Below are 27,737 nucleotides of genomic sequence, written 5' to 3'. Positions count from 1 at the left end.
AGGGGTAGGTAAGTTCCCCACAATCTCCACTCAGAGGTAAGGGAAGGACTTGGGGCTTACCTGGTCCCATGTTCTCCTAGGGAGAGGTGACTTCTGCCACCCCAAGTTTTCTTTAGGAGACTTTAACTCATGTCAATCTTTAGAGAAAAATGACATCTTTATACACATGTGCTCTAGTTGTCTGTTATTCATTGAACTATTTTCAAGTGCAACATATACAGACAGTAATAGTTTAAACACAAACAGTAAAAAAGAATTAACAGTATAGGAGGATGACTTCAACCTAGGTCCCCCGAAAGAGGAGCCTGTTTTTCTAGTTCCTGAAAATGCTACACACTTTCTGGGCACATCTACCTGTTGAGGACAACTTCTAAGCTGCCCAAACTTAAGACTTGGTTTAGATTTTGTTCTAGAGATATGTACTCAGACACAAAATGACATGACTGTGTTCCGTGGCCACACTTTAGAGAAACGATAGCTTGAATTTTTATACATTAGCTCACTTACGTTTTCCTTCAAAAACTTGGCTGCCTGGTTGCCAGAAGATACAATACTGTTTGAATTGAAATGTTCTCCCAAAAGAATCCTTCCAGTGAGGAGAAATGAAGTAATCTGCCAAATATCCCAAATCCTTCCCCCTTAACACAAGATTTGTTTAAACATTATTTATTGTTTGTCTTGTTTACTAAGGCACATGACGTATAGAAATACTGAGGTACAAAATGCAAATTTCAGCATAAGAGTTTTTGAAATACTCATTTTGGAAAATGAAGGCGAATGTCATCCTCCAGAACATTCAGCTTTTAGCTTGTTTTTTCTTTTGGACCAGCTCAACCAGCAACTTGTACCTAGCGATACAGTCTTCCTGTAGGAAAAAAGAGAGAGGCAAAGAAGTTATTTCCATGACTTTGCGCTTCCCACACCGCCAGCCTTCTTGTGGTCTGTTGGTGGGCTTGCTGTGCCTACTACTAGCAAAAAAAAAAAAAAAAAAGCCTGGTGTTCATTACCTTTGCCCAGAACACTCTGGAACTTTCTGGGCAAGTGTAGCTGGCCATGGGTAGGTCTGGATAGACATTTTAGGTGTGCTGCAAGGTCAGCTTGAGGTGGGGGTTGAGGGGCAGTTGTCTGTGGAGCACATCAGTGTGAGGATGGTGACTTTCAGCTTGCTCGCTGTAATGATCACGTGAACAGCTCACTATTTCATCACACATCACTTCAGAGTGGCCAGGCAGCCACAGTGCTATTCTCATTTGGTTGTGCCTCTCCCTGGGGGCTGCTGGAACCTTCCTGGATGGGCCATGGCAGCCAGGCCTTGGGAACTCTTCCTCCTGCTCTTTCTTTTGGTCACCATCACCTCCAAAGTGAGGTTTCAGAATGACTAGCCCTAGAACTCGACTATCTGTAGCAGTCACATATTGGTGTGTGTGTGTGGGGGGCACATTAGAGCTGACACATGATCACAAGTACTTTCTTGAATCCATCTGTTTCTGTTCAGACAGTACTAGCTCCATGGTGCTTCAAACCTCTTATCCAGGATAACTGCCTTATGCTCTAGAGCAGGTGACTTCATCAAGGGGCTTCTAGCAGGAAGAAATGGTATTAGTCTTCTCCCAGGTTTTAGCATAGCACTGTTCCAGGAGTCTCATCCAGTAAGTGCCTTTTCTGCATCCCCAAAGACCACTCACAGCATCAGTACCAGCCTTTCCTTAACAGCCGCATGTGTCTAACAGCTTAGTGCAAGGAACCAGCCCAGCACTGGGGAAGGACAGCGGTGCGCTGTGCCCTCTGTGAGCTGGAGGCTCTGAGAGGTCACTGTGGCTCTGGGATGTCACTGTGGCACTGGCCGAGGGGCTACGACAGTCACGCCGGAGCAGGGGACAGCAGGCAGCCCTCCTGGACCTTGTCCTAAAGTCGAGGCTTACAAGAGGACACCTGCAGGGCACAGAAATCCTGCTCACTTTTGGCTAAAAACAGAAAGGATTTCAATCCTCCAGGCAACAACCTTCCAAGGAATGCACAGTTCTGCGCCTTGGTTCTAAGCCAATGCCAGTTCATCACACATGTAAATGCTATGTCCCGACAGACAGGAGAGAAACTCAGGGCCAATGATTACTCCTGGCTAAGTGGCTGGAGAGGATGGGAGGATCTGTGCTTCCTACGGAGATCAACTGCTAACCGTTTCTTTTTCCTCTCCAGGAATTCTCAGCCTCATCATCTTAAAAGTAGGTGACAGATAACTAGATCTGCACACTCGGGGACGCGCATGGCCACAAGCTAGATTTTTCCAACACAGAATTTCAATTAAAAAAAGAAACATGTAAATGAGCATCACTGTGCCCAGAGGCAACCGGGTGATAGTCACAGAAGGCACTGGAGATGGGCTCCTTTGATTTCCCGGTGTTTCTGAAGGCTTAGACCGAGTGAGTGCACAGCCAAGGAAAGAAGGCTCAGGGGCCATGCATGAAGAAAAACCTGGGCTGGGGAGCTCATCTCCTCACCTCCGCCCATAGATCACACAGCAGAGGGGGCAAGGCTGAACCTCCGGCGAGGTCCTGCAGGGCCCCCCACTCTTCCTCCTGACTGCATTCGACATGACCCGAAGATGCATTTTAGCAGCTACCAACAACTATAGGCAGAATAGAAGCCAATTACAAACAGAAGATTACTGAGGGCAAGGTGGGTCCTAGATGTCACTCTTGCACTGAACTCATACGTAAGTCCTAGCTCAGAGCTTCTTGGCAGGCCACCTCTGCTTCCTTGTAGAATGGAGGGTTGTCCTGATAGAGCAACAGTCAACCCTACAAGCCTTTTTGGCTATCCCCTTGTCAGGGAGCCAGAGAGCTTTGTGATCTAATGGGACATCTCTCCCTGGCGTGCAGCCTACCGCTTCCCCAGCTGTTGCCTTTCAGGGTGAGGATGATGATGCTCACCAGCCCCAGGCTCCCCTCAGACTGCCTCCACCTCAGATGCGTTCTCCAGAGAGGTGGACAGGTTGAAGTATCGTGGAAATTTATATAACTAAACCTAGAAGTGTTTATCGCCTTCCCATCTACTAAGTAACAGGTGTCCGTGCTAAGGAGCAAAAAGGGGTAGAAATGAATCATGTGGATAGTTGGGTAGAGGACAAAGGTGGAGAGCGGTTCAGGTGGCTGCGGCCATACCAGTAGGACTCTACTGGAGCTCTTGGCTGTCGCTCCTCCCTCACTTCACCCACCTTACTCTTAGAGGGGACACATTTGGCTATTTTGTCCCAGCGGTCAGTGGCTCCCTTTGGGTACTGCTGTAATGCCAACTCCAGGAGTTTCTGTTGATTCTGAGTCCACGCCTCCTCTGCAGCATGAATTCTCTCTTTTTTCTGGCTCTCTTCGTCACTGGATTCATTTTGTTCTGACATATCAAAGTCCTTCTGCCTCTTTCCCCTGAACTTCTCCTCTGGCTCCACCTTTGTTACCACTTCAACTGGCCTCACTGGCTTCCTCCTCCGAGGCCGGACTTCAGGGGCCGCTCCCTCCTGTTCGTTGGCCTCCTGCTCCTCCTCCTCCATTGCCCCCTCTGCGTCTTCTCTCTGAGTGATTATGTCATCTGGCAAGGCTGTGGCCATCTTGATGGATTTGGAATTCTGGACTGTTGACTTGAGTTCAGAGAGTCTGACCATTCCTAAGAAAGAGGTCATAACACACAGGAAAGGGCAAGGTCAGCTCAGGGACGATGACAACAGGGGCTACCCACTTACATATCAGGCAGCGTGCTAGCCAGCTATTTTGCAGATGTTATTGACCTTACTTTACCCATTATTCTAGAAAAACAGGTATCATTACCTATCTCTTAGAGAGAAGCAGAGGTGGAACTGGGACTCACTTCTTCTTCTTCTGTTTTTTTTTTTTTTTTTGTCAGTTGTGGAGCTTGAACTCTGGACCCGGGCATTGTCCGTCAGCTCTATCAGCCTAAGGTGAGCGCTCTACCACTTGAGCCACAGTGCCACTTCCAGTTTTCTGGTCTTTTATTGGAGATAAAAGAGTCTCATGAACTTTCCTGCCTGGGCTGGCCTTGAACTGCAATCCTCAGATCTCAGCCTCCTGAGCAGCTAGGATTACAGGCATGAGCTGGGACTCCTTCTTTTGACTCTGAGTCTTTGCCTTTTCATTGCTTTAAGGAATAATGGGTACATGCAGCCAGGATGTAACCACAGAACACAGAGATCTCTTTGAGAAGTGATGACTTAGCACTTATTAGGTAAGGGTATCTTTTTTTGGGGTGTGTGTGTGCTGCTTAGCTTTTTTGTTCATGGCTGGTGCTCTAGCACCTGAGCCATACCTTTACTTCTAGTTTTTGCTAGTTAACTGGAGATAGGAGTCTCATCAATTTGTCTGTCGAGGATAGCTTTGAACCACAATTCTCAGATCTCAGTCTCCAGAGTAGCCAGACGTTCAGTCATGAGCCACCGGCTCACGCCAGCCTGATTTTCAATAGTCAATAGTCCTCAGACTTGAAGATAACTCACAAAGACCCATCCAACCATGATATCCTGTTGGCTGTGCTAATAGACGTCAGCAATTACTTTGCAATCCAAGTTATAGAGCTTTTCATAAAAATCTTTCCTAAGCCAATCATGTGTTTTTGCTAAGTAAACAGCAAGTATATTTTTAACAAATGAATTCACTGTTTTCAGAATTTACAGGTTAAAGTCCACTTTCAACTTTTCTAATCTGTAGAAACACTTCAATAAACTACTTTCTGGTCTCTGTTTCCAAAATAGTCTCTCTATAGCAGAAGTATCTTTCAAAACCACTATTTTCCCATTCATTGTTAAAAAGTCATCTTTCTTTGCAGAAACATTTTTAATTTAAATTTTATTGTAAAGGTTATGTACACAGTTACATAAGTAAGGTAATGAGTACATTTCTTTTTGAACAGTGTTACTCTCTTCCTCATTTTCTCCCACTTTCTTCCCTGACCCTCACCACCCCCCCCCGCCAACAAGTTGTAAAATTCATTTCCAACGTAGTGTCTCACCATTTTGCAGAAATACTTGGTTGCTTAATTTTTTTTTAAAGTATTGGCCTGAGAATGTGGCTTAGAGTTAGAGTGCTTGCCTAGCATGCATAAAGCCCTGCGTTCGATTCCTCAATATCACATAAACAGAAAAGCCAGAAGTGGTGCTGTGGCTCAAGTGGGAGAGTGCTAGCCTTGAGCAAAAGAAGGTCAGGGCAGTGCCCAGGCCCTCAGTTCAAGCTCCAGGACTGGCCAATAAATAAACAAACAAACAAAAAAAAGTACTTACTTAAAATTACTTTAAAGCTGCTTGGTTTCAAAGCCAGACTGGGGAGAGAAGTCCAAGAGATTCTTATGCCCAACTAACCACCAGAAAGTTGGAAATGGAACTGTGGCTCCACGGTGACATAGTACCAGCATTAAATGAAAAAACTAAGGGACAGCACCCAGGCCCTGAGTTCAAGCCCTAGTACCAGCATGAGCATGCACACATGTAGCCCCCCCCCCCACAGAGTTACTTTAATGCCTGTGTCACAAAAGATAGTCCTGTGGTTATGAAAGAGTGTCCCTGTAATTCTACAGCAATCTATAACCCCACAAAACCTGATATTTTGCAGCAATATGCTGAAAATGAAAGGATCAGTGACAAGGCTGCAACATCAGGATTTCCCACTTTTCCTCAGGAAATCTCAGTGACACACATAACACACAGAGTGAGAGTTTAACACTGTATATTAAATATCCCTTTTCCTTCTCTTCCCTGCTTTCCCTCCCCTCTTCTCCCTTCCCTTTCATTCCTTCATAAAAATTAAACTCAGAGCTGGGTGCCAATGGCTCACACTTACAAGTTTACTACTCAGGAGGCTGAGATCTGAGGACCATGGTTCAAAGTCAGCCCAGGGAGGAAAGTCTATGAGACTTAATCTCCTCTCAGACTACCAAGAGAGCCAGAGTGGAGCTGTGGCAAAAGCAGCTCAGGGATAGTGGTCAGGCTCTGATCTCAAACCCCAAGATCAGCATAAAAAAACCAACAACTGAACTCAGTAGAAATCCTAACACAGTCTTTTGATCATTTTCCTCACCCCTCTTTGGAGACTATTATTCACGACACTAAAACAAATGGGGGCTGAAGGCCTATAGCTCAAGTGGTAGGGCACCTGCAAAACTGAGCTTAAACCACAGCAATACCAAAAAGGAACCCCTAGCTACTCAGAAGACTGAGTCAGGGAGGTAAAGGCCAACCTGTGCAAGGAAGTGAGACCTTGTCTTTAGAAAAACAAAATCACCTCCCCCCTCCAGAATATGGAGTGTGTATATTATGGACTATTATGTAGTCATTAAGTGTGTGTGTGTGTGTATGTATTGGGCCTTGAACTCAGGGCCTCACACTCTGGCTTGGCGTTTTTGCTTGTGGCTAGTGCTATCACTTCAGTTATGCTTCTAGTCCATGCTTCAAGTCTTGTGGCTCTGTCTGCCTTGGCTGGCGCTGAACTGAGATTTTCAGATCTTGGCCCCCTGAGAAGCTACAATTACAGGCATGAGCCACGAGTTGCAAGGCTTAAGGCCAAATACTTTTATTTAAATATGTTCCTATCTGTAGCAGACGATCACTTCCACCTTATAGACTATTAACTAGCTTTATTTCTCTCAACTTTTTTTTTTTTTTTTTTTGTCGGTCATGGGGCTTGAACTCTGGGCCTGGGCGCTGTCCCTCAGCTATTCAGCTCAAGGCGAGCGCTCTACCACTTGAGCTACAGCGACACTTCCGGTTTTCTAGTAGTTTATTAGAGATAGGAGTCTCACAGTCTTTCCTGCCCGGGCTGGCTTTGAACCGAGATTCTCAGATCTCAGCCTCCTGAGTAGCTAGGATTACAGGCGTGAGTCACCGGCGCCCGGCTTCTCTCGACTTTCTACTTCAAAGTATTTACAACCTTAGGGCACAGCTTCAGAATTTCCAATATTTTGGAAAGAGCAGTGTTATGGCTTCGATGGATGAAAGCACTTCTTGGAGAATTTTAATATACTTAACAGATACTTAATTCCAAAATCATTTGAATCTTTAAAGGCTATTTGAAAATAAAGTAAAACAGAGTGAAGTGAAGTGGTGACCAAGAGCTAGTAGTATTTAGAGAGCTGAAGGGTATTTGGATGTGGCCAGACGATGATACTATTTCTACATTTTCCTCTGTGAATCACTGACTCCATTTATTCTCTGCTCCATGCTGCTTCTGGGGCCACCATCTGGCAGTGAAGGCCACTTCCAGCCACAGGTGACATTTCAGATTCCTACATATTTCCTATTGTCTTCATACCACTTTTTGGCCCCTGTGCCAATGCTCTAGGAAGATCCAGTTACTTGCTCTAGCCTTCAATACCTATCAACATTTCTCGAGAAAATCGTGCAGGGTGACTTATCTTACTTATTATACCATTGCCTCTTTGTCCAAACCACTTTGTTGGCAGAAAAGGAATCTGGAAACACTCTCTCCCAATGCTTGAATCCTTTCTGGGGACAACTTTGGAGATCTCTGAGTTGCTAATTAACCCCTGGCTTGTCTGCATTACTCTCTCAGACCTGTTTTTGGTTAGGTTGGAGAACTTAAATTAACTCACAAAATGAGTTAATCTTGGAGGAAATGGATTTGGGGTAACATACATTCTCAGGAGAGCTGTTTATTCTGAAGGGTAGTGCTGGATATAGGGAATGGTGGTAGAGAGGGGAGATGATATGAGAACCTGTACATGTGCATTTGTGTGATGTACAGACTAGCTTTCTCCTGCATTCCCTTCTCCACAAATAGCAAAGAACAGGCTTACATAATTCTTTAATCATACTAAATGAATGATCTTAGCACAAACTGTATGTGCAGGGTCAAATTGGCTTGTTGGTACCTGTAACTCAATTCTTTTGTGTTAGGATCAGTAGCGTTCATTGGGCAAAAGTATTACATTTGTATTTAAACAAATGATTATAAAAAAGATCAATTTTGAGAAGCCATACTGGGTTATTGGGCTAACTTACCTGGGGAGCAGGTAACTGAATCCTTTAGTTGCTTGACTTTGGTTGTTACCTGTTTCAAAACATAAAGAGCAAAATCCTTACTTCCCACATACCTTGTATGTCAAGTGACCTGTATCATGTAAGGTATATGTGAATGAACAGGGCTCATTAAGTCATAAGTCTAGAAATCCATTTATTGACCAACAAGAAAAAAGCCAGGGAAATTAAATGGCTTGTTCCAGAATGCCCACCTATTCACCAACAGACTTGAAGTAAGAACTCAGATCACCTCACTGTTAGTCCAGCAACAGTGCTATTATATCAGGCTGTCTCTTAAAATATTCTAGGAACTGGTGGATTATGCCTGCAACCCTAGCTCCTCAGGAGGCTAAGATCTGAGGATTGCCGTTTATGCCAGCCTGGGCAGACTCTTATATTTCTAATTAACCATCAAAAAAACAGATGTAGAATTGTGACTAAAGTGGTAAAACTCCAGCCTTGAACAAAAGAAGCTCATGGATGGTGTTCGGGACCTGAGTTCAGGCCCCACAACTAGCACACAAAGAATAAAAATGAAAATAAAAATGCTGGGGCTGGGAAGGTGGCTCAGTGGTATTGTGGCTCAAGTGGTAGAGTGCTAGCCTTGAGCTGAAGAGCTGAGGGACAGCGTTCCCTCAGGCCCAGAGTTCAGGCCCCACGACCGAACCCCCCCGCCCCAAAAAAAAAAGAAAAAAGAAAAAAAAAAGAAAAATGCTAATATCAAAATCACTATATAAATGGGTAATTTTAAAAAAGAGTATCTAGAAATTGAATATCTAACTTTGGTGGAAAATACTATGCCAGTGAATATACTGATCACTAGGGAAAGTGACATTTTTCCTAAGGATTTTGTAATACAACATTCTTCACTTTCAGGTAAGAAACCTTAAGAACTTAGAAGAATGATACTAAAAGAAGAAATTTTTAGCCAGGTACCTGTGACTCATGCTTATAATCTTAGCTACTCAGGAGGCTGAGCTCTGAGGATCGCTCTTCAAAGCCAGTCTGGGCATGAAAGTCCATAAGAGTCTTATCTCCTGAAAGCTGGAAGTGGAGCTCTGGCTCAAAGTAGTAGAGTGCTAGCGTTGAGCACAAAAGCTCAGGGACAGCACCCAGACCCTGAGTTCAAGCCCAATGACTGACCAAAGAAAAAAAAAAATCTTTTGGACCAAGGGAGAAACACAACAAATTTACATGTGTGGAGTCACAGAAATAAAGGGTGTTCTTCAATAATAATATCCTTGTTCTTTCTTTGATCTTTCCTTTCTTTCAAAATAAATGGCAGCATATTGTTCTCCTTATTGTGTAACTTGCTTTAAAAAAATTTAAAGATGTCTTGGAGATTTACCTACATATACATTACCTTTTAAAAGCAGATTTTTCTTTATAGACACGTAACAAGTTCCAAAATTATAGATATTTATTATTCCAGAATGTTTCTTTGTGCCCTAAATAATGGTCTCCTTTGTCAGGGACAACTACTGTTCTGATTTCAACTATATATCTGAAAATGTACTGAGATCAAGTTTAATTAAAAATTTAATGTCAACCGGGCAATGGTGGCTCATGCCTATAATCCTAGCTACTCAGGAGACTGAGATCTGAGGATTGAGGTTCAAAGCCAGCCCAGGCAGGAGAGTCTATGAGACTATTATCTCCAATTAACCACTAAAAAGTCAGAAGTGGAACTGATGTTCAAATGGTAGAGGACTATCTATGAGCACAAAAATTTAGGAACAACACCCAGGCCCTGAGTCCAAACCCCAGGCCTGACACCAACCCCCCTCATCCCCCCAAAAAAAACAACAACCACCCCCAAAAACATAAACAAATCAATTGCCCCAGTACATTTATCAAATAAGATCAAATAAGACATTCTTTTTTTACTTATGGAGTGTTAATGTTATTAGTTATATTTCATTCATTTTCTATACTTTTAAATACCTTTCCCATTAATATGTGTATGTATATATATCACACACACACATACACATACATACACATTTGTATTTCTGGTGATACTAGGGTTTGAACTTGAGGCCTTGAGGTTGCTTAGGCGCGTCTCTACCACTTGAGCCATGCCACAGCTAGAGTAAAATGTCAGAAAGTGTGACTGTTAGTTTCAAGTTTACCAGATCTGGTATTCTATCTTAGCCTTACTTTTTATTAGCTGGGAAACCTTGAACAATTTTCTACCTTTTCTTTGTTGTGCATTACTTCCTAAAATATTGACTCTTAGGGGTGTTTAACTTTAAAATAAGTTCTTATCATGATAAGAGATATTTAGGACTGGTAGATATATCAGTAAATATTACCTATTTCTTTTTTGTCAGTTGTGGGGCTTGAACTCTGGGCTTGAGCGCTGTCCCTGTGCTCTTCAGCTCAAAGGGAGCACTCTACTACTTGAGCCACAGAGCCGCTTCTGGTTTTCTGGTGATTTATTGGAAATAAGAGTCTCATGGACGTGGGCTGGGAAGGTGGCGCTGTGGCTCAAGTGGTAGAGCGCTAGCCTTGAGGTGAAGAGCTGAGGAACAGCGCCCAGGCCCAGAGTTCAGGCCCACGACGGACCCAAACAAACAAACAAAAACAAGAGTCTTATGGACTTTCCTGCCCAGGCTGGCTTTGAACCGAGATCCTCAGATCTCAGCCTCTTGAGTAGCTAGGATTACAGGCGTGAGCCACTGGTGCCCGGCTAATATTACCTATTATAATCAAAATAAGTCATTTCTTTTCTACTCACATAAAGGACAGACTTAGAGAAAATACTTGAAGCTGCTTAGAAGCACTGAAATTTAATTCCATACCTCTTTCTAGTCAGATGGCACTGCTTCTCATTAGAAACATACTCAAATAATCCAGCAGAAGTTTCCTTGACTTCCAAACTTTCCAACTCAAAATTTGATTATAGTACAATATTCCTTTCTTTTAACCCAAATCAAAGAAGGAAATGATCTTCCTTCCTCTTATTACATGGATCCTCACAAAACTAACTTCTATCAATTTCCATATCCGAGCTTCATGTTCTTTCTATTCATCACATAATACCCCAGACCTTAAAACGTGGCTCACCTGGGCTCTCCTCTAAATTTTCCTAGATTTTATCTTTTTGATTCCTCTTAGATGTCTTGAGAGTACCCTTAGTTTTCCCTCTTTTTCTCTAAATGTTCCTTCACTGGTCCCTCCTATATACTCTTGCCTCTTCCACATTTATTACGAGATCTCATCCTATGTATCAATACCTTAGATATTATTATATTAGCCTATATCAATTGTACAAAATAGAGGAAATTACCTTGTGTCTTTAGCTCTGCCCTTTCCCTTGGAATGCCAGTCTCACAGAGATTCAATTCTGAAAAGGGATTCATGTGTGGAATAACCATACTGCAGCAGGCAGTGCGAGTAAGTTGTGCCTGTATGTACATGTACACATTTCTCATCAGCAACATTAGATAGCTATATAATCCTCATTCCCATTTAAGAAAATGTGAGTCCCAAAGAGTGTAATGTCCAAGTTAAAAGGCTTGTGAGAAGGTGAATCTAGGAAGTAGGGAGTCATCTCTCAATCACCTTTTAAAACCAATCTCTTGTTTTATAAAGACTTGTCAAGTTTCCTTTCTTCTCTACTAAATGTCTTCCCTTTCTGTCTTGAAATCTCTTTATCACTAAACCATTTTTATACCCACCTCCTTTGAGATAAGGTCTCCCTAGTAGTACGGAGTGGCCTTAACCTTGTAATTCTCTTGCTACGGCACCCAGAGTATGAAGATGACAGGTATCTGACACCACGGTCAGCTCCCTTCCCCCTACACACCTTTTTAAAGAGTACTATCATTCTAGCCTAAAGCACAACAACTAATAGTCAATTATGGATTATTCTCTCTTCCCAAATGAGCTGCCAAGTTCTTCACAGAATCAATCCCACCTCTTCCTTCCTCTCTGACCCCATCACCTATATTAAGTTCCTCACTCTCACCTGATTTTTCAGATACAGCCTTCCCAGTGGGTTCTCAACTTAGTTCGTACAAAATATCATCCCCCAAACAGAGTTCTGGTCAAATACCTGATGGCTGACTATTGACTATATTATATTTAATTCTTAACTTGACATAAAAGGAAACCAACAATCTTATTTTGTTCTTTTTCCTGTATGCATCTTTCAGTTCCACAGAATTAAACAATTAAACTCATAGATATAGCAACTCTACCATAGTTTTGCCTATAATTAACACTGGCTGAAATAGCATTCCTTTCTCCATCCATGTCTATTTTGCCCATAGCCAGACCATTCTTCAAGGTACTCTCAAATGTGCCAAGAAAGCCGGTGCTGGTGGCTCACACCTGTAATCCTAGCTACTAAGGAGGCTGAGATCTGAGGATCGTGGTTCAAAGCCAGGCAGGAAAGTATGTGAAACTCATCTCCAATAAACCAGCAGAAAACTGGAAACCCTCCTCCCCCCCCCCACACAAAAAAGTGCCAAGAAACTTGAACTTTTTTTTATTTTTTTGTTGGTCGTGGGGCTTGAACTCTGGGCCTGGGTGCTGTCCTTAAGCTCTTCAGTTCAAGGCTATCGCTCATCACTTGAGCTTCAATGCCACTTCGGGTTTTCTGAGTGGTTTATTGTAGATAAGAGTCTCTTGAACTTTCCTGCTTGGGCTGGCTTTGAACCTTGATCCTCAGATCTCAGCCTCCTGAGTAGCTAGGATTACAGGTGTGAGCCACCAGCACCCCGCTTTGAACACTTTTTTGATGTTTACTCTCATCATAACTGTTAGATGGTATGTTAGAGAAATAGCTGTTAGCTTTAGTTCAATTACTCCACCCCATCATTCATGTTTTCTTAGCTGATCTATCTAGGTTTTATTCATTTTTTGAAGTGAGATACTGAAATTTTAAATCATTGTTAATATTTTCTTTTATATAAGGTTAATACATTAAATGTTTTATTTTCTTAAACAAAATGGATTCCTAATCTCTGATTCTTCTGCAATAAAGTCCAGTGACATGGAGAAGAATACTTTAGTGTTCATACAAGAAACACTTCAGTGTCATATGAGAAAAATTATGTGCCTTAAAATCCCAAACTTTTTTTTTTTGGCCCGGTTGTGGGGCCTGAACTCTGGGCCTGGGCGCTGTCCCTCAGCTCTTCAGCTCAAGGCTAGTGCTCTACCACTTGAGCCACAGTGCCACTTCTGGTTTTTTTGCTTATGGGGTGTTGAGGAATCGAACCCAGGGCCTCAGGCATGCAAGGCAAGTGCTCTACCATTGAGCCACTTTCCCAGCCTGACCCCAAACTTCTTAAGTATAATGTATCTCATAGCAATGCCTAATATTTAAATTATCAAACGCTAGGTTTCTTTATTAAAATGGAGAGAAGAAAAGGAAAACTCTGCATTTATCGCATATAATGTACAGCAGAACTTCAAGCAGGCCAATGCAGAGAATCTCTAGTTAACTAAGGAGTTTAATCTGATGGACAGAAAAAGTCCCACAACTTCAAAATATTACTCTGCCTCTCTCCTTCAAACAGAAAATCAGGTTGCTTGTAAGGCATACACCAATCATTCATATTCTTGAAACAACTTGGAGACTTTAAATACTACTGTGTATGTGTCTCTGTTAACATTCGATAGTTATTTACTAGTATCAATGTAAGTTTTATATCACAGTAGGTAGGGACTCATCTAGCAAGAACAAAGCATTTTGTTCCTTTTCTTTGAAGGTAAGGAAGGGAGAAGAATGGAAATCAGGCTCGAACTCAAGACAAGTATGACCACAGAAAGCTGGTTAAGTGTTTAGCAAGGGTGAAGATGAAAAACCAAAAGGACATTCTTGTTCTTTTCGCAATTTTGGGTAAGGCTAGTCCGATTCTAAGAGTAACAGACTATATTAGCCAAAATAGAAAGTATTTTCAGTTCATGGCAAAATTACAAAGCTTCTTTTTGACTGAATAATCCACTTCTAATTTTGAAACAACCATGATAATAATATATATGTCCCCTGTGCTCACTATTTCCATGCTCACTGTGGCTATCTAAAATAAAACTATCAATTTTATGATCTTCCCTTCTCTCCTCACTGGCATAGCGGGCTGCTTATCTAACTAACATATCTCTTACCTCACACAAGGGCACTAGTAATTATAAAAGTCTGTTTAAATCTAGCCACCTGTCTTTTGTCTTGCTGCCTTACTTGGGCCTTTTCTAAACAAGCAGAAAATCTCCAATCAGTCTGTTATCACAACCAGAATGCAGGAGATTAGTGACCATGGAGAGCAGCAGAATCAGTTTACATCCTTTCAGGCAAGAGAATAGTATTACTTCACAAGCAAGAAATCTGAGGATCCCTGACCTTAATTTAGAAATCTGCAGTTAATAATCATATTCAAGTTGGTTTTACATGCCAGATAGTTTTTGTTTCCTCTGTTGTTACAATCAGAGTGTCCTTTGTGGTTCCTAAAATTATTTGCCAAAAGGTATGTATTAATATTTAAAATATTTAACCCATAGTAGGTCATAAGTATAGGTAGATTGAGTTAAAATACAATTTATACTGAAAAAAATTTAAATATAACATTGCTTGAATTTACCCCAAATAGAAATTAGCAATAAAACTCGGCTAATTATAATAAGGAATATACTTAATTCCTTTCCTAATTGAGAAATAGTACATATTTTTCACTATTCTGTCAACCTGAAGAACCATATAGATCCCACCACTGCCTCATTTTCACCTCTCCCCCTAAAAGGTCAATTGTTTCTGCAAGGAAAGAGAAGCAAGCCTGAAGCTACAAATTTAGCAGGGAAGCCAGGTCAAAGAACAGCTGTGCAGAGCTGGGACAAACTGGTCAGTTTGCAGAAGTGGAGGGAAATATGATGCCAGCCAAGTGAACCTGGCTTCTCTTTCCTTTCCATTTTTTTCATAGTCAAATACTTAATGAAAACAAATCTAATTAACACCGTAAGTCAAAAAGATGAAAAAGTGAGTTTTTAAAGTGTGATAAACTTTCACTTAGCATTCTAATAAAGAAACTGCTAGCGAAGAAATGTTCTAGTAAAGAAACAGCTATTTCAGCTGCTTCACATGACTCACAAGTCATATTCCTGTGTGTTATTAAAACGAGTTAGCTGAGTATTCAGATACCAGTTCTCTTTAAAAGAGAGTGGCTCTCTCTAAGCTGGATGCTGGTGGCTCACACCTGTCATCCTAACTACTCAGGAGGCTGAGTTCAAAGCCAGTCCAGGCAGGAAAGTTTATCTCCAATAAACCACCAGAAAACCAGAACTGGTGTTGTGGCTCAGTGGTAGAGTGCTAGCCTTGAGCTAAAGAGCTCAGGGACAGCATCCAGGCCCAGAGCTCAAGCTCCCTGACTGACAACAACAACAACAAAAAGAGAGAGTGGCTCTCCTCCCTCTCTCTTCCACTATCCCCCCCACCCCCGACATGGCATAGTGTCAAATGCATTATGATATACAATAACATAGAAAAAAGTTACAAAGATTTTTTTTTTGGGTCCGGTGGTGGACCTGAACTCTGGGCCTGGGCGCTGTCCCTCAGCTCTTCAGCTCAAGGCTAGCGCTCTACCACTTGAGCCACAGTGCCACTTCCGGCTTTTTTCTTTTTGCTTATGTGGTGCTGAGGAATTGAACCCAGGGCCTCAGGCATGCAAGGCAAGCACTCTACCACTGAGCCACCTTCCCAGCCCACAAAGATTTTTTTGATGCTATAAAACTTTAGGTCTCTTAACTATTTCCAAGGCACTCTTACATGAAAGCAGAACAAGTATAATAAACCACACAGTCTCTCACTCAAAATGTCATGATTGTTACCTCCCTCAGGGAGGCCGGTGGAGGCTAATTTCACATGAATTAATTCTTTAAAGTGAAAAGATTTACCTCTGCACCAAGACTACTCTTTTAAGTATAGATATCTAGATCTAAGAGGCTATGGTAGTTCTAGCATGTGTATTCTCAGTATTTTCTCAAACATTCATCTCCGCTTGGAAAATAAAAAAAAATGTAATCAAACTTTAATGAAAAATCAGGTACAATTTCTACGCAGTTTGCTCTTAGCATTAACCACAGCGCCTCAAAGGACTATAAAAGCTAAAAGTAGTTTTTAACTTCAAAGGAGACACTAAATGAGTACTATATTCTCTATCTGTGCAATTGGAGAAACATTCTAAGCCCTTTTATACCAATGTTTTATAAGCTGTTGATTTATTTTTAGTTAATTAATCATATTATTAGCAGCTGTATAGTTAAGAGCCATTATACTTAAAATGCCATAACCATGGAATATCTTGCCTGTGGTCTGATATTACTGATAAGTCACTATTAACTTTTACAAGCAACCTAAAGTAAGAAAATAAAATGCACATTTTAGCAACACTCTTAGCAGAAGGTGTCCCTGTGGTTCTCCAGTTGCTCAAGGTAACTAGATTCCTCAAGAATAGCAAAGAAATTTTGTGACCAGATAGAAATGCTGTATCCTCTGGAACTATACTTTAACTTTGAAGTGACTATGATGCAAAACAGCTCATAGAAACTTAAGTAAAAATCTTGTGGTTTCCCCGCCCCCTTTATTATTTTGGTGCTAAAGACTGAACCTAGATCCAGGCACATTCTAAACAAGCAGTCTATCTTTGAGCTACATCCCAGTGCCAAATAATAGTCTTTCTTTGTGTATATATATGCCAGTACTGGGGCTTAAACTCAGGACTTAAGTGCTGTCCCTCAGCTTTTTCACTCAAGGCTGGCATTGTACCACCTGAGCCACAGTTCCCTTGCCAATATTTCTGCCCAGGTTGGCTTGGATCCTCAGATTTCAGCATCCAGAGTAGCTAGGATTACAGAAATGAGCCACCAGCTCCTAGCTGGTAGTATTTAATGTAATCTTTTTTGGAAGCAGACTGTAATTTGGACTTAGGGCCTTGGGCTTGATTGGGCCATATCTCCAGCCCTAAACGTGATAAAAAAAAAAGACTTATATAGTAACAATATTCATACATGTTATTAAATATTTTCAAAGTAGTTCCTAGCCAAAAGGAAAAGGAAGCTTGACAGTGTATTTTTGTGTTTGTTTCTACATTCAGAAGCATTAAGATTTACTACAGAAAGTAAATTACACTTAGAAGAAGTTTTTTTTTTTTTTTGTTACTGTTGTTTGGGTAGCTGTGTTTAGTATTCATTTGGCAGGTCTTTAAAAAAATATTGTGTTCACTTTCCAAACAGAGCTAAAAGGCATAATAACAGAACGAAATGCAAGAAGGAGTAATTTAAATCTTTCAGAGCCCTTAAGAATTTTTGAACTATAGGATATATTTGTGGTAAATTTAGCAAAGAATAGTTACTATCCTTTAAGAACGTAACAGTTGGGTACCTAGTAGCTAATGCCTGTAAAGCCTAGCTACTCAGGAGGCTGAATCTGAGACTCTCAGTTTGAAATCAGCCAATGTAGCAATGTCCAAGTCTCTTATCTTCAACTAACCACCAAAAAGCCAGAAATGGAGATGTGGTCCAAGTGGTAGGGTACTAGTCTTGAGCAAAAAGCTTAGGGAGAGCTGAGTGCCAGTGGCTGATGGCTACAATCCTAGCTACTCAGAAGGCTGTGATCCTCACTCACATCGTGGTTCAAAGCCAGCTCAGGCAGGAAAGTGGGTGAGACTCTCATCTCCAATGAATGACTCAGAAAAACTAGAAGTGACACTGTGGCTCAAGTGACTCAAAGAGAGTGCCTAAGCCCTGAATTCAAATCCCAGGACCAGGCCACACACACACACAAAAAAAGCTCAGGGAGCTCAAGCTCCAGGACAGGGACAGAGAGAGACAGAGACAGAGAGAGAGAGAGAGAGAGAGAGAGACAGACAGACAGACAGACAGATACACAATTAGAAAAATGATGCAAGTAAGGTTGTTTCAATTTCAATCAAACATTTACTGAGTGCTTAGAATACGTTTGGTACTACGTAGGTGCTTTGAAAAATGTTATCAGATGTAAATTTCCTGGATGAAACATTCAAAGTGTTAAGTCAAAAGTTTTCCTGGTAAATATTTGATTTTCTAAATGTTAAGCATGACCATTCACACATATATAATACATATGAATGATCATATGGCTGTACCTGTATAAGTGGTTTCTGTATATAAGAAAACACACACACATATGCAAACTTGTCAGAATGAATGGTTTGTATCATCCTTGAAATAAAAAGGCAAACATTTGCAGTATAGGAATAGTGCTCATTTAATTAATCCAAAGCACCTGTCTAAATATACTGGCAATTTGTACTTCAATGCTAAAAAGATCCAGCTGAAATACAACATCTCTAATTTCTGATCAGTTTGAAAACTGTCTTTTCCACAATTAAAGGGTCACTATAAACATAAAACTTGGCATTGTTTTTCTGTGACTAGGTTTCAGTAGCATTAGTCTCCAAACAGTACAATTTCTCGCACAGCTGTTAATTGTGAAAGAGGGGACTGATTCACATCTGCTTCTTGTTTATTTCATTAATGGTTCACTTCTAGGTTCTCAAAGAATTGCAGTCTTTCTCCAAAGATAATGCAGGACCCATCCATGTCTACCTCCTACATAGTTGGCTTGTTCTGGTTTGTCATTCTCTATACAAAGCAAATCTCAGTGAACTCACATCTGTCACAGATCGACCCAATTCGTGGGCAATCTTTTCCCAGCGACCTGGGGTCCCTCCTGGGAACTTAACCATACTTCTTGTCAGCTGGCTGAGGTCCTCTTCTGTCCATTCAGGTGCCTGTAAAACATTAAAGAAAATAAAGACAATTGACAGAATGATTGGTAAAACATTTAACAAGCCTGTGAAACAATTGGCAACATGCTTTCTGCAAAACCCAAATGTATCTAACTAAAATGTATCAAAGTCTGAATAAAGGCCTGATTTACATATTTAGGATCAGAAGGTAAAGCTCTAGCAGCCTTAATTTTGTGTGTACCAAATAAAAATATTTTCAGAAAAAAATCATTTTACATCGAACTGAGAAATCATTATATCAAAACCTATGAATTCTTGCTACTAAATGCAGTGCTGCTCACAAATGCCTTTTTATGACTATTGAAATTGACAGGGTTTTGGTTTGTTTTTTGTGTTGATCCTGGGGCTTGAACTCAAGGGTGGGCACTGTACCTGAGCTTTTTGCTCAAGGCCAGCAATCTGCCATTTGAGACACAGCTCCACTTCCATGCTTTCTGGTGGTTAATTGGAGGTAGAGTCTCAGATTTCCTTGCGTGGGGTGGCTATGAATATTGATTCTCAGATCTCAGCCTCCTAAGTAGCTAGGATTACAGGTGTAAGCCATCAGTGCCCAGGTAATAAAGTTAAACACACACACACACACACACACACCCATTTATATAGACCCCTTAAGAGAGATCAAGAGCGAGAAGCCAGTGGCTCACACCTATAATACTAGCTACTCAGGAGGCTGAGATGGTGGTTTGAAGATAGGCTGGAAAGGGAAAGTCCATGAGATTCTTATCTCCAATTAAACACCAATATTCCAGAGGTGGAGCTGTGGTTTAAGTGGTAGAGCGGTAGCATTGAGCACAAAAGCTCAGGGACAAGTGCCCAGGCCCTGAATCCAAGCTCTAGGGCTTGTGTGTGTGTGTGTGTGTGTGTGTGCGCGCACACACACACACACACACACACACACACACGGAGGAGAGAAAAAGACAGGAGAGGAGAGAGAGGAGAGGAGGGAGAGGAAGGGGGGAGGCAGGGTGGGGGAGAGGAGAACAAGAATAAAAAAAATCATATGAACATGTATAAACATGATTTAAGTAAACATACTGGTTCAGAATCAGAACTGAAAGATGTCTTGTTCATTCTATGTAACAGTAGTTAATTTTAAAAATAAGTTTAAGTTATCAAATGATAGCATTTTATAAAACTGAGGAACAACTACAAACTGTTGTGATCAGACCTAAATCATTCAGTGCATGAAAAACAGTATTTCATTTTTCAGAAATTTTTCTAAAAGTTGACAAAATTATTACTAAGTAAAACACCTTAAAAACTACAAACAAAAATTCTAACAGCATCCATGTTTTCTGTAGTTTACTGCAGCATTACCAGTGATAAAACACAAAACTAATAAGCAAAGAAAAATAATGAACAAGAAAACAATATGTGCCAATTATTTTCATACTACATTTTAGCACTAAGTTATCTCCACCAGAAGCAGTAATTATATTCATATTAAACAATGCTCAAAAAGTCAGCAGAGACTGAGCAAGCTGAACTTACTTTCCTTTGACTAGAAAGAAAGACATAGAAAGTAAGAAAGAATAAGAAAGGGGAGAAGGGAAAGGGGAAAAGAGAGGGGAAAAGGGATAAGGGGAATGGAAGAAAAGAAGTTAGAAAGGAAAGAAGGAAGGAAGAAAAGGAGGAGGTAAGGAGGGAAGGAAAAGGAAGAAAAGGAAAAGGAAGAAAAGGAAAAGGAAGAGAAGGAAAAGAGGGAAGGAAAGGAAAAAAAGGGAGGGAAGTGGAGTGGAAAGAAATCTTTGAAATAAATACCTTTTCTAATCACCATTTCTGATAATGAACAGGCATACATCAGGCAGTTTGCATTACAGAACCATCAGCACAGAACAACAGTCAGAGGTGAGTGACCCCAGGGACTATCTCCACAGCTACAGCAAAGCTTCTCCCTGACACTAATCCTCCCTGTCATTCTCCCACTGTGCTCTAACCACACTGACATCCGCCTGCTTCACTGCAAGCTTAGGGGCCCTTACTGACTTTTTACTGTCTCCCCCAATCAATGGTTCAAGCGTGCTCTTTTCACCATGTCCAAATGGCAGCTTCACTCATAATCAAAGTGCACTGCCCCTGTTAAAGGGCTTTCCGAAAGGCTCTTCCATTTGCATTCATTTGCAAAGCAAACTACTTTTATTCACTTTGTTCTGCTATCAAGAATGTTCCCTGAAGCAGATAAATTGGCATAAATACAACCTGCCACTTAAGAGTCAGTAAATAATAGCCAATAGTAGGGAGGATTTTATCAATCATTCTATTTTGTATCCACTAAGAGCTGAAAGCCTCAAACATATTCATCAGTACAGCCCCTACAATACATGCATAAATTCACTTACATAAAAAGTGAATTTAGGGTCTGGGCAGAATTTCTTTGATATTTAATGAATATCAGAAATCAAAGTCTCCATATCAGATGATTTAAAAATTTACACAGTTTTTCTTTCTTCCCCCCTTTTTTGTCTTATTTAAGGAAAAGGTATTATTTTAATTCAGATACCATTTAGGAACATAATTGGATTTTCAAGAAAATGATATTTTTATTGCTAAAAGCCAAAGTTTTAATAAGCCTACAAATCAGTTTCAAAGATGCCAAAGAGTTAAGTTTTAAGTAGAATTTAAGTATAAGCTTATAAGTACTAAATCCTACCATGAAGGACATTAGGTTGAAAGTGCACGAAGATATACACTGAGACAGTATTAAAACCATATGATGTATTAATGCAGTTTCTCACTAAATGAAATTATCTAATTTCTGCAGTAGTTTTAACAAACACTCTCTGGAGCAAACACAATTGTCTAAAATGTTGAAAACATAAATCACTGCTTCACATAGAAAATCAGTTAAAAGAAATTTCTATTTTTAATAGATTAGCTTTCCAAATATGCTATACAACAATGAGAGTTAGGGAACAATATAATTTTAATTCCTTGTTAATGAGAGTCAAAAAGTAAAATACCACTTATGTTCTCAGAAGAGAAAACTTTAAATAAATATTTGGACTGATTTTTCTGAAAAATACCTACTTGGACAAATTTTCTATTAGTTTCAGTTATTTCATGGCCATAATTTTTTATTATTAATACTTTAATAATAGCTAGGACCATAATCTGAAATCTGAAGCCTTTTAACAATACATTATTCCCTGCTCTGCATCTGTAAGGCACTTTGGTGAATGTGTAATTCCTCAGCAATAGTTAGTTAGTTGGGTCTTTAGAACCAACAGAGCCTACTGTGATTCAGCTACTACAGCAGCCATGAGGGTGGCCATGGTGTGAATGTATTCTCCCTGTTCTAATCTGAAGCCAACTGTAGCTGTGAAAGTCAAATGAATGCATAAGCATACTGCTTTGCCACTTAAAACCATGTGTGTCCAATATTACTGAAACACTGGGCCAAAAATTCATCTCTATAGTGAAGTAATGGAAGACACCACATGGTGTGGGAACAGCTGTTGTGACTACACGAGCATTGCAATTTTGCATCAGAAAAGCCCTGCTCTGGGAATAGCTCTCCATACTGAATACAAAATAAAAGGGAAGTTTTCAAATTATTCAATATTTTTATGTAATGACTCCCAAATATATCTACTACAGTAAAAACAGATAGAAAATTTGTATTACCAAATAATGTTTTCTTGGAGCTGACACATAAAATCTGCTATGTTCAAGGACTTGGTGCCTTTGAAAATCTTTAATATTCTTAGGTTATAGGGATTTGAGGCTGTAGGGAAAAGTCATATTTTATGTTATATACTCTACATACTTGTTTCTTTTCACAGCTTTAGACCATACAATGTTTACTACAAAGTATTATGCAAAAATTACAGCGGCTGAAAACTTACAGCAAGTTACAAGATAAATATACTTGTCACTGTGTCTTCATATTTTAATAACCAATGGTCCTTTCCTAATACAGAAAATTCCTGAGAAATATTTCCATTGAAATGACATGCTAATCATCAATATTAATATAACTGCAGAACTTAAAATTTTTGGATTCAACTTTTTTAGATTTAGTTTATTCTCAGAGATCTTACCCAAAAATACAATATCCTAACATAGTACCATCATGTACAAAATTTGGATGTATAACTAATAATGTGGGGATGGTATAATACTCATTATCTGCTACCTTCTAAGTCTGTTTTATATACAATTTCCATTTAAAATTGTACATTTAGCTTTCCCCTACCCAATTTTCTTTTCCAAATTAAAAACTGAGTATAGGACTTTTAACCACTACAGACAAGTAAGATGTCAACAACAAAATTAAAAACAAATTACCTCAAATATCTTCAATCTTATAAAGAGAAGCTCTTTCTTTGAGGCTTCTCTTCCTGGCTGGTGGATGGCCCCCATATAGCCTTTTTGTGCAGGGGAAATCTTTGGTGTCTTTTCTTCTTCTAAGAATAACCTCTTAAAACAATTCCAGAATTCATTAGGGTCCCACCCTATGACTTCATTACCTCCTGATAGGCCCTCTCTGTAAATACAGTCACCCTGGGAGTTAGTGCTGCAACATATGAATCTGAGGGGGGGCATAATTTAGTCCAAAACAGGGAACAAAAAGAAAAGCTGAAATCAAAGACCACAACTTAACCCAGTTTCAACAAAAAATTTACTGGGAGAATTTATACAACTAATTGACAAAAAGAGACTTCATCTGGAGGCCCCAGCAAGATCCTATTCTCGCCTAGACAGGAGAACCCCTGTCACGACTGATTCCTGTGTCAGGGGACAGGCTGCATCAATGCATCCAGGGAAAGGCCTCTGAGAGACGTTCCTCAGCCCCGGGTGCCCTTGCTCTGCGCAACCCCTGAAATGGATTTAAGTTTGTTCTACAGCAGCCCATCTTTTCTAATCTAGAGATTCCTGTTTGGATAAAGTTCAAAGACAGCCTGACATAACCGGGAGGAGACTTCATCATCATCCTGACCAGCTTAACTAGGGGGAAAGTGGACTGGACTCTTGCCTGACTCCATTACCAGAACTGCTTTCCAGTAAAAGACTGCTTTGGATCTGCCAAAACTAAGACTTTGGTTGTGGGACATTCTTTCTGTGGGAGATAAATTTGAACTTTCTTTCCTAGGATAGGCAGGGTAAGGTTTACAAAGCCAAGTCCCCTGTCTATATGGATACCATCCATATAGAGCCAACTGTTGGAGAGTCCTTAAATTACAGAGGGAACAGCCCAGGCAAAAATTCAGATATCTTACAGAAAATCAGTGATTTGATTTCATGTACATAAGAATCAAAAGGGAATGAATGAAATAAGGAGGTCAGGTTTGGCTGGTGCCATATTGGCCACATGGACTGGCATCTTGTCTTCATGCTGGGGGAAGGAAATGCCTCCACCATCATCTGTCTCCCAGGTGGTAGGTATGCTCTGGAGGCAGGGGCAGGCACTTGGCTGAAAGGAGAGAGACATGTTCACAGAGACACATGTGACATAGTGTAATGGTGGCTGGTCTGGTCTGGGCCTAAATAGGGTTTGAGCAGGGGACAGGTCCACAAGTTACTGAATCTGTCAGTCCAGTGTCTGGGACCAGTAATTTCTCCTGACTCCTGACTCATCTCCAGTCATCATGGCTTCCCAATTCAGCTCTCCATTGGAGATGAATTGGCTTGTTGGTTGGTATTATTTTTGTTCTTTCTTTCCTCTTTGGCCTGTTTCCTGTTTTGTGTGTGTGTGTATTTGGGGGCTACTGGCTTTTGTAACAATGGGTGGCCTGCAGCCTGCTAACTGTGCAATAAAGACTCCAATATTCCATACCTAAAAATAAATAAATAAATAAAAACAAAAAAACAACAAAAAAAACCAAATTGACAAAAAGAAAAAGTACTGGCTTTTGTGCCTCTGTAATACTAGCTCTGAACTAATAGAACATATGATGAAATAACCAGCTGTCAAGGCTTTCATGCCTGTAATACTGAAAATTGCATTAAATTTAAAGTGCCCCTCATAATGTTAGAGGAGTTGCTGAACATAACCACAACTTAACTTCCCTTAACCACAACTACTGTCTTGACTGAATTCTCTATGCTGTAGTACTCACTGTCCAAAAATATCCAGCGGCCATGGACACTGACTCAATGAGTAATGAAATCAAATTAGGTCTCTGGCACTTACAAATTACCTTGATAAAGTGGACCCTATGGATCTATCCTTCTCCCATGAAAATAGTAAACATGTTCCATGTAACTTAAAACAGGGCCTCTAATAAATGATTGAAACCTTTACACAGTCCATTAACAGCCCAATTTGGCCTGTACTTATACTTTGGAAGAATGAATGGTAACTTCCAGTGGATTACCTCAACCTTAATACCATGTACTTCATTAGAGATTCATACCTCATATTATTGAAATTACCGACTAAACAGCAATTGGTATTATAGACTGGCAAGACTGTTCTGTTCAGTATATTTCAACAGTCTCCTGATTGCAGTTTGCCTTCTACTCCAAAGGGGTGCGATATATTTTTGCCCAGCTAGCATGGTACTTCCATCAGTCTTGCCATAACATACATCTTTGAGGAAAAGAGCTTTATTTAACTATATTAGTTTTTCAAGAGCACAGGTATTACATTACACTGACGACCTCCCTTTCTGAGGTTTATTGTCTTATTCAGGACAAACACAAAGAGAAGGGCCATTGTTCGCCACACAGCACAAAGCTCTTGCCACCTTGCTTAAATTTCTGGAAATTATTCAGTAAATGCACGGCCTTCATGACATTGTCATGAAAGAGCTCTTCACCCATTCTAGCATCTACCACTTCTTTTTAGGTTCTTTTGGATCCTAGAAAAAACAAGTTCCTCACTTATAAATTGTAGTTGATAGTTGAGTCCATTTATGCTGTCACTTTCAGAATGGGGTATCATCTAACAAAGGGCTCTAGAATCCCTGCACATGGAAAAACATCCAACACTCTTTTCAGCATCCCCAGAGATTGCTTCACTGTATAGCATTCAGCAACTTTCTCTTAGTGCTAGAAACTTGTCTACCATGTCTTTTAAATGGTAAAACCATAAGTATTTGGACTTTGCTAAAATTAAACTTTTCATCTTTAAAAGAAATTATTTACCGAGCCTGCACAAAGCTTTGGATTTGATACCCAGGGCTAGGGGGAAAGAGGGGAAGGGAGTGGCACAATTTAACAAACAAAAAGCTGCGACCTGGGGGGCTAGGAAGGTGGCTCAGTGGTAGAGTGCTTGCCTTGCATGCATGAGGCCCTGGGTTCGATTCCTCAGCACCACATAAGCAGAAAAAAAAGCCGGAAGTGGCACTATGGCTCAAGTGGTAGAGCTAGCCTTGAGCTGAAGAGCTGAGGGACAGCGCCCAGGCCCAGAGTTCAGGACCCACAACCAGAACCCCCCCCCCAAAAAAAAAAGCTATGACCTGGGAGCAAATACTCACATATTAGGAAAAGAGTTGTATCACCATTTGCTTATTCATTCTCCTATTAAAGAATCCTGGGTTACTTCCAGCTTTTGGTCATTATGTATTATGGGCACCTAAGTGGCTGTTTAAACTTTTCTTTAGAATACTGAGGCTTAACCATTAATTTTTTGGACATAGTCTAGGGCTCTCTTCTCTCTCATCCCACCTTGTAGTATTCAGGTTTCAACTCAGGCCTTTGCACTTGCTACCAACTGAACCATGCCTGCAGAAAAACTTCTCTTGTATAAATACCTAGCAAAGGAAGTGTAGGTCATAGAGAATGTATATATTTAACATTCTAAAAATCTACATGAGTTTTTTTCTGAAGTTGTATTGTTTTATACTCTAAGCAGTAATATCTGAAAATTCTTGTATCATATCCTTGCTGATGACACTCTCTATTGCATTAATTTTAACCCTTGTGATAGGAATGAAAAATATCTTATTGTGGCTATAATTTACATTTCCCAGATTATACATGATCTTGAGTATATTTACATGTGCCCATTGGCAAACTGAATATTTATTTTCATAAAGTGTTCATGTCTTTTGCCCATCCATTAATTAAGTTGTCTGTCTTCTTCAGTTGTAAGCTCTTTATAATTTGCAGGTACAAGAGTTCTGTTTAGAAAACTGTAAAGAATTCCCATACATTCTTTTCACATTTATTTATCTTTTCACTTTACTGCTTAATTTTTTGTGAGTACAAGGTTTGAACTCAGGGCCTCCTGCTTATTTTACATGCTTGCTTGACTAGTGCTCTACTACTTGAGGCAGGCCTCCAGCCTAGCTTTTTGTTGGCTATTTTGGAGATAGAGTCTCAAGAACTTTTCTGTCTGAGCTGGATCAAATAATCATCCTTTGGATCTCATCCTCCTGAGTAACTAGAATTACAGGTGTAAACCAGTTGTGCCTATATATGAGTTTTTACCAATAAACATAAAATCATGTATAGTATGCAATGTTTCTATATATATATATTGTGCAATGTTTAAATCAAATTAAATACAATTACTAATGTCCTTGAACACTGATCATTTCTTTGAGGTTAAATATTCAAACTCTTTTCTTGTGGCTTTTTGAAATATTATAGCACATCATATTATCTATAGCCACCATATTATGTATGCAGCAGCACACTAGAACTTACTCCTGCCTAACTAAAACTTAATACTCATGACTAACCTTTCCCTCTCCTGAATTCCCTCAACTTTCTTCACTGTCTGGTAATCACTATTCTTTGTCTCTCTAAGAGATGAAACTTCTCTTATTTTATATATGAACTATGTGGTACTTTTTGTGACTGGTTTATTTCACTTCAGATAATTATCTTCAGTATAAATGGTTGTTGCAATTGACAGGGATTCACCTTTTTTAATGGTTGAATAATACCCCATGGTATATGTGTATTAAATTTTCTTTATCCATTCATGAGTTGATACTTAGGTTATTTGCATATCTTGGCTAAAGTGA

General features: G+C 40.1%; 1 protein-coding gene across 1 annotated transcript in view; it reads right to left on the bottom strand.

The window, feature by feature from the left end:
* Positions 1–662: 662 nt before the first annotated feature.
* Positions 663–27,737, bottom strand: part of Dnajc1 (DnaJ (Hsp40) homolog, subfamily C, member 1) — a 158,972-nt gene continuing 131,897 nt past the window's right edge. The window contains exons 10-13 of the mRNA XM_013014598.1: positions 18,682–18,801; positions 8,015–8,063; positions 3,215–3,657; positions 663–865 (exon numbers count right to left, since the gene is read on the bottom strand). Of these exons, the coding sequence (XP_012870052.1) occupies positions 797–865; positions 3,215–3,657; positions 8,015–8,063; positions 18,682–18,801 (681 nt within the window). The 3' untranslated portion in view covers positions 663–796. The remainder of the gene's footprint in view (positions 866–3,214; positions 3,658–8,014; positions 8,064–18,681; positions 18,802–27,737) is intronic.

The sequence above is a fragment of the Dipodomys ordii genome, unplaced genomic scaffold (genome assembly GCF_000151885.1).
Source record: "Dipodomys ordii isolate 6190 unplaced genomic scaffold, Dord_2.0 Scaffold24, whole genome shotgun sequence".
NCBI classification, from domain to species: Eukaryota; Metazoa; Chordata; class Mammalia; order Rodentia; family Heteromyidae; genus Dipodomys; species Dipodomys ordii.
Note: the sequence above shows the minus strand (reverse complement) of the source record. Positions and strands in the feature narration are given on the sequence as shown.